The 7478-nt window shown below is 39.5% G+C and overlaps 1 protein-coding gene across 1 annotated transcript; it reads right to left on the bottom strand.

Moving 5' to 3' along the window:
* Window positions 1–675: 675 nt before the first annotated feature.
* On the bottom strand, window positions 676–1615 carry LOC125131594 (olfactory receptor 6C2-like). The gene is given in 2 exon segments (XM_047788386.1): window positions 676–1396; window positions 1398–1615. Coding segments are annotated over 2 exon segments (939 nt in total).
* Between the last annotated feature and the right edge of the window lie 5863 nt (window positions 1616–7478).

Below are 7478 nucleotides of genomic sequence, written 5' to 3' on the forward strand. Positions count from 1 at the left end.
TGCTCTTGCCGCCTGTGCAAAGCGCCCGCTTTAATATTATTCTTTCTTGGAGTTCCCGTCATGGCTCAGTGGTTAATGAATCTGAATAGGAACCATGAGGTTGTGGGTTCAATCTCCGGCCTCGCTCAGTTGGTTAAGGATCCATCGTTGCCATGAGCTGTAGTGTAGGTCACAGACAGGGCTCGCATCTGGCATTGCTGTGGCTCTAGCATAGGCGGCAGCTACAGTTCCAATTAGACCCCTAGCCTGGGAAGCTACATATGCCACAGGTATGGCCCTAGAAAATTCTGATAAAGACAAAAAAAAAATTATTCTTTCTTTTTAACATTATTTCTCTCCATAAGGAAAAATAATTCCGTAAGTTTTTTTGTTTTATGTTTTTTGGTTTTTTGGTTTTTGTTTTTTGTTTTTTGTTTTTTTTTGAGAAATGATGTGTAATCCTTTCAGCACTCATAAGGAAAGGTTAAGAGTGAGGTCATCCTTAGATTTCCTGAAACAACTGTTTTCATTTTTTTATAAAGGTTATCATTCTCAAAGAGGTTGGGTTATAAGAGGACAATAGGAGTGACTTGATCAAGATCAGTATAGAATGGAAGTCTAACTATATTTCAGAAAGAGACAGGATAGGACAGACACACAAGAAAACTTCTTAGGGATCCTGACTTCAGCATTCCCCTAGTTCTTTGAGAGTGATATAATTCTTTGGACTGAGTCATTAAAGGCTTGTTTCACTTGTTTGTTCCTCAGAGTATAAATAAATGGGTTTAACATGGGGGAAATGGAAGTAGCGAGTATCGTCACTCCCTTATTAAGGGTCGTTTCATCTTTTGCTGAAGGTTTGATGTAGACAAAGATGCAGCTGCCGTAGGTGATGGAAACCACAATCATGTGGGAAGAACAGGTCGAAAAGGCTCTTGTCCTTTGCTGGGCAGAGGGGAATCCTAGAATTGTTCTGATGATATACACGTAGGACAAAACCACACACACGAGCGTCAGGATAAAGATCAGCACAGAGCCAGCAAGAGTCATCTGTTCAATGAACCTTGTCTCTGAGCAGGCGATCTTCAGGAGTGGATTAACATCACAGACAAAGTGGTCAATGACATTAGAGTCACAGAAGTCCAGGGCCAGTCCGAAGCTAAACGGTGGGGAGATGATCAACAAGGTGGCCATCCGACAGCAGAAGACGATCCTTCGGCAGACCCTGTGGTTCATGATGGTCACGTAATGCAGGGGTTTGCAGATGGCCACGTAGCGATCAAAAGACATGGCGGCCAAGAGAAAAAATTCTGTTACTGCAAACACGTCTGTGAAAAATAGTTGGCATGCACACGCGTTATAGGTAATGGCCCTGTCACCTGTTGATATACTGTACAAGCATCTAGGAATGCAGGCAGAAGGAGATTTCTAAGAAGGAAAAATTTTGGAGAAAAAAGTACATGGCAGTTTTGAGATGAGAATCCACTAATACGAGGAGGAGGAGGAGGATGATCAGGTTGCCAGTTAGACTCAACATGTAGGTGAGAAGGAGAAATAGAAAAATCAAAATCTGCATGTGCAGGTCATCTGTCAATCCTAGGAGAATGAAACAGGTTAGTGACGTGTGGTTTCTCATTGCTGGGTCCCGAGTTCTGCCCAATCTGCATGTAGAACTGAGGAAGGTAAGATCTGAGAAGAGAGTGAGAAAAACGTGTACAATGACTTTTGTTTAGAAAAGCCGGGCAATGTATTTTACATGCATTTTGTTTTACTTGATGGTTTAAAATAATTCATGCTTTCAGCTCTGTTGATATGTCATTTGATAGGTTAGAAAATTGGCTTTCAAACAGTTTTGACCACAACATATAGTAAGATAGACATTTTATGTGACAGTCCAGTGTACATGCACACACACACCAATGTATACTTACATATGTCTGAAGTGAAAATGTCAATAAAATTAGATGTTCTGCTTTCTGACATTTTCTATATGATCTATAAAAATATTGAGTTGCAATGTCATACATCTTTTTTTTTTTTATGGCCACACTCGCAGCATATAGAAGTTCCTGGGCGAGGGATTAAACCTGCACCTCCACAGCAACCTGAACCACGGCAGTCAGATTCTTAACCCACTGCACTACCATGGGAACTCCTAACCGTTGCATCTTAGATGTCATCTCTTCAAATGTTAAACGTCTTCACCTGCTAATTTCACCCTCTCTCTAAGTGAACATGTTCACAATGGAATGCCTCATCAACTGCTCCTCTTGCCATAACTCCTGCCATACTCCTTGCTCACTACACTAAAACCAAAGTCAACACTGATTGCCCTACATTAACAACTGAGAACAAGCTATCATTCTCTTTGTGTAACAGTATCTTGCAATTCTATTGACAATGCAGGTACTTTCACTTAATTTTGCTGTTTCCCTGACTCAAACAGGGGGAGGTTTTGTCTGTTGGTTGGTTGGTCGGTCGGTCTTGAAGTTATGGAGAGTAGCTCTAAAAGCACACCATGGTGAAAGTCAGGGATTGTAGTCATCTTACATGGACTACCTGTCTGGAAAGTATTGTCATCTAACCATTTGTGTCTCTCACTCCCCCTGCTGATTCTGATCTATACCCAGCATCCAGGGACTTGTTCCTCTGTTTTCTATTTAGACTCTTCAGAGGAGTCTCCAAATCTCCCAAACCACATTAAGACCTTTCTATGTGTTTTGTCACACCTTATGCTCTAGAGAGGATGTAAAAAAATATATATATATATTATTTGAAGTTCCTATCATGGCTCAGTGGTTAACAAATCCGACTAGGAACCATGAGGTTGCGGGTTCAATTCCTGGCCTCGCTCAGTGGGTCAAGGAAATGGTGTTGTCGTGAGCTGTAATGGACTCAAATGTAGAAGAAGATTGTATATACAGCCCACCTATCTCTCTCTGCTTCAGTCTTGAGACTTCTAGACTTACACAGCTCTGAAAACTTCAGGCCCTGTCCCTGCTCCTAAATATATTGAAAATTAAGTTGACGCAATTGTTTGGTATGTTTTACTTCCCTTGCCTTTTAGACTACTGAACATTTTAAAGAGGCAAGGTTCTTAATCATATCGGCAGATAATTTCCAGTTCAAGGCTGCTTCTAGAAGTCCCTCGTTGCACTTGCTTTTAGGTTGTCTGCTATTTATTAATGCATCAACCCAGCCTTAGTCGCCTCAATCAATTCAACATTATGAATTATTGTTTCTTATAATCAAAATTTGATTAACTATCCACATCTTTCTAATTTTGGTCATAAACATCAAACCGTTTTTAAGAAATAATAATTTTCAGAGTTCCTGCCGAGGTGCAATGAGTTAAGAATCAGACTGCAGCAGCTAGAGTTGCTGCAGAGGTGCAGGTTCCATCCCCAGCCCAGCACAGTGGGTTAAAGGATCTGACATTGCCACAGCTACAGCAGAGGTTGCAGCTGTGGCTTGGATTTTGTCCCTGGCCTGGGAAATTCCATATGCTACAGGTGCATCCATTAAAAAAGAAAGAAAGAAGAAAAGAAAAAATAATTTTCTAAGTCTCTCCAAGACCACAGACATAATGGTTTCACTTGGTTATTTATTCCTGAGGTTTAGAAGGATGAAAACTATGCATAGGCTTGTATGTGGACTTCTAGGGGTCACTCTTAGTCATTCACCCATACTCACCTCACAGGCAACTCTGGGATGGCACTGATTTATCAGATTCTTTCATGTCCACCTTGTGGCCAAGACTTTCCTACCAAAGTATTTGTGTTATTTTGAAAGGTTATTGCGGATGCAAGGTCTGGAGGAATATCGAGAACTCTCTCCAGTTTGGAGAAACACAATAACTGAACCTTCCTAGACAAAAATGAGAATTTCTGACAGTGAGAAGATTGATGATCGTTTCATGTGCCAAACATGAAACCAAGTGAATAAACATGAATCCTGGGTAAACTGGGTGTTAAAATCACTTATCAATCTTCTGAGCAATCATTTGGCAAAAATCCTGAAACATGCAGCCATGGGGACAGTGTCCTCAGAGAGCTGAAGATTCCACGATGAATTCGACACAGGACTTTTACATAAAATAAAACTAAAACAACAAAGAATAAGTCTACATTCTCTTCCTCTTGTTCAAAAACATCTATAGTTAACTAATAGCTGCTAATGGAATAATTTTCTCTTCCTTCATTTAATTATTTTTACCTTAAGTAATTGCTATTTATTATAAAGTAGATACAAAATTTTATTTTATTTGGGGTTGCCCTCAATATATATTTTTTGGTTTTTGTTTATACTTTCTTGTTCTATTTTTTATAATTGTGTTAATTTATACATAACATAAAATTTACTATCTCAATTTAAAGGTACAGTTCAGTAGTATTAAGCGCATTCCTATTATTGTGTATTACCCTTCATATTTAACACACATATTTTTTCTTGCAATATCTAGTAATTGCTTTTTATTATAAAGAGTAAAGTAATTTCTATTTATTGTTTAAAATTGCTATTTATGGAGTTCCCATTGTGGGGCAGTGGGTTAAGGATCCAGCATTGCTACAGATGTGGCACAGGTCACCACTCTGGTTCGTATTTGATCCCTGGCCTGGGAACTTCCATGTGCCTTAGTTGTGGCCAAAAAATAAAAAAATAATAAAATGCGAAATAAATAAAATTAAACTAACAAAAATAGAAAAGGTAAACCCAATACAATAACCACCCATAATATCTCGGATTATACCTTTCTAGAAATTTCCTGTGTAAGATTATTCATATTAATTGGTATATTCACAAATGTGAAACTTTTAAGTTGTTCATCAAACTAATTTATAATTAAAAATTTGAATAAACTTTTTTATCTCAATAATTATAAATTCGCATCATCATTTGGGGAACTAAGCAATATTTCTTTTTTTTTTTTTTTTTACTTTTCTAGGGCCGCACCTGCAGCATATGGAGGTTCCCAGGCTAGGGGTTGAATTGGAGCTGTAGCCACCAGCCTATGCCAGAGCCACAGCAACGCGGGATCTGAGCCGCGTCTGCAACCTACATCACAGCTCACAGCAACGCCGGATCCTTAAACCACTGAGCAAGGCCAGGGATCGAACCACAACCTCATGGTTCCCAGTCGGATTTGTTAACCACTGCGCCACAACAGGAACTCCTACCCTTAATACTTTGACACACATATTTAATTTTGATTTTTCTTGTAATATCTAGGAAGAGTTGATATCTAGGCCTCCATTGCTAATAAGGTGAATCACTTGGCCTTATTTTTTTTCTTCTTCCACTTGTTTTGGACTGTTTTATTAGAGACTATTAACTGATGTCTTATGAGAGAGATGGTAATATTTTCCTTTTATTACCAATGTTATTTTAGTTTTAAGAATAAGTGTTATTCATATCTGTAACTACCCTACTCCTGTTACCCTAAATATATTTTCCTCTCTTGGGTGAATGCATTTTTTTCTTTCTTGCTGGAATATACCATTACCTAATTCTATTGGTTACAATAAAAGTAAAACATTTTGATTGTTTTTATTTCTTAAATTGAATTAATTTGGTCTCAAACTTGAATGGTTCCTTTCTCAACTGTATAATTTTCTACGAGAAATAATCTCCTGGAGCAATTTCGTCTTTACTAGGAATTCCAGTGATGAACCTATGGCATATATTGATCCATTAATGCAATGAAATAAAATACATTGAGAGATAATTATTCTTAAGAAGTGTTTAGGGATTTTTTTAATTTTTAATGTTATATTTTAAAGTTTTATTGAAGTACAGTTGATTTACAAGGTTGTGATAATTTCTGCTGTACAACAAAGTGATTCAATTGTACATACACATATCCATTCTCTTTCAGTTTCTTTTCCCACATAGATTATCACAGAATATTGGGTAGAGTTCTCTGTAAAGTGTTTAGCTTTTTTTTCTATTTAAATTTATTCTTAATTTACCATTATGTAATCATTCCCCCTCCTTTTTTTTGATTCTCACTTGGTAATTAAAATCTTATTGACCGAAGGGGAAATTTTTTCTCTATAATTGCATCTAATTTTTTTCCCAGCTATTCTTTCTCTGGAGAGCACAATGCATGGATACTAGAATTTACGGATTCATCTTCAATGGCTCCACTTTACTATTTGTTAAGTACCTCTGCTCTCTCCTTGTATTCAGAAGTTACTTGCTACGGGGAATTGGATCACATGGTGGAGTAGGAGGACGCAGAATTCATCTCCCCCATGAATACACCAGAAACACATCTACATGTGGAACAAATCTCATTGAAAACTAACTGGAGGTTGGCAGAAAGACTCCTGTACAAAAACTAAAGAAAGAACCACCCAGAATTGAGGAGGAAGGGAAGAAAAGTGATCATCAGGTTGGGACCTGTGCCCCTGGGAGAGTTCAGAGAGGGCAGATTACGTGGGCAGAGATCCTCCCTGGGAGTGGGCAGTGCGAGCCACATGTTGGGGGCCCCAGCCCTGGGGTCTGACAGGGAAGACAAGCCCTTGCCTATCTAGGAGGACACGTGGGACTAACAAGAGGCTTTGGGAAGCTTAGACTCTGCTTATGAGGCCTGCACGACGCGTGGATGCTCCCGAGGCAGGGTGGGGAGGGGGAGTGAGAACACATTGAGGATGGCAGGTGCCCTAGCCTGAGCCCAGCGAACTCTCCAGCCCCCCTTGCTTCACAAGGCAGCTCCATGGTGGAGCAGAGAGCTCAGCCGGGAGATACAGAGGTGGCCCAGACTCAAAGCAACATCTGAGCAGGGAAGGGGCAGTTACCTCTGACGGTGGCCAGATCACCACAGCCCACAGCCAGACATGGACCCATACGCACCTCAAAGAAAATCCTACGAAATATTAAAAGAAATTAAATGCGTGGGGATGCCATGTTAATGGATTGAAGATTCAATACTCTAAAATGTAAATTGTTTTCAAATCAATCCTTTGATATAAAACAAACTCCACCAAAATCCTTGCAGATTATTTTTGTGTAAATTGACAATCTGATTCTAAAATTTATATGGAAATACAGAGGCCCAAGAATAAAAACAAACAAACAAACAAACAAAGCCACTCCCCTGAAAAAGAGGAAAACTATACTGATAACAGCATAGAAAAACAGATGGAGCGACTAGGACAGGAAGTGCAGAAAGACACCCATGTAAATGTGCCCCTGCCTCTGTTTCTCCAAGCCTGTCTTTCTCTGAATCCCTGACACTCTTGCCCTCTCCTTTCCTACTTCAGCCCATATTTCCCTCTGCCCAGGAAAATCTCCCCTATTGCTGCTTTGGAAGGACCCACCCTTCTCTGTCAATAGCTGACCCACATTTATAAAAGATCTGAAGCTATTTCCACAGTAGGTATGATGACTGTGATGATTCAGGACCTATCGAATTTTTACTGTTCACCTTGGGATGGGGAGGAGGCTCCAGGGCAGCACAGGTGGTGACATGACTGCAGCTCAGACATCTGAGTTCT

Source organism: Phacochoerus africanus, chromosome 7 (genome assembly GCF_016906955.1).
Source record: "Phacochoerus africanus isolate WHEZ1 chromosome 7, ROS_Pafr_v1, whole genome shotgun sequence".
NCBI lineage: Eukaryota > Metazoa > Chordata > Mammalia > Artiodactyla > Suidae > Phacochoerus > Phacochoerus africanus.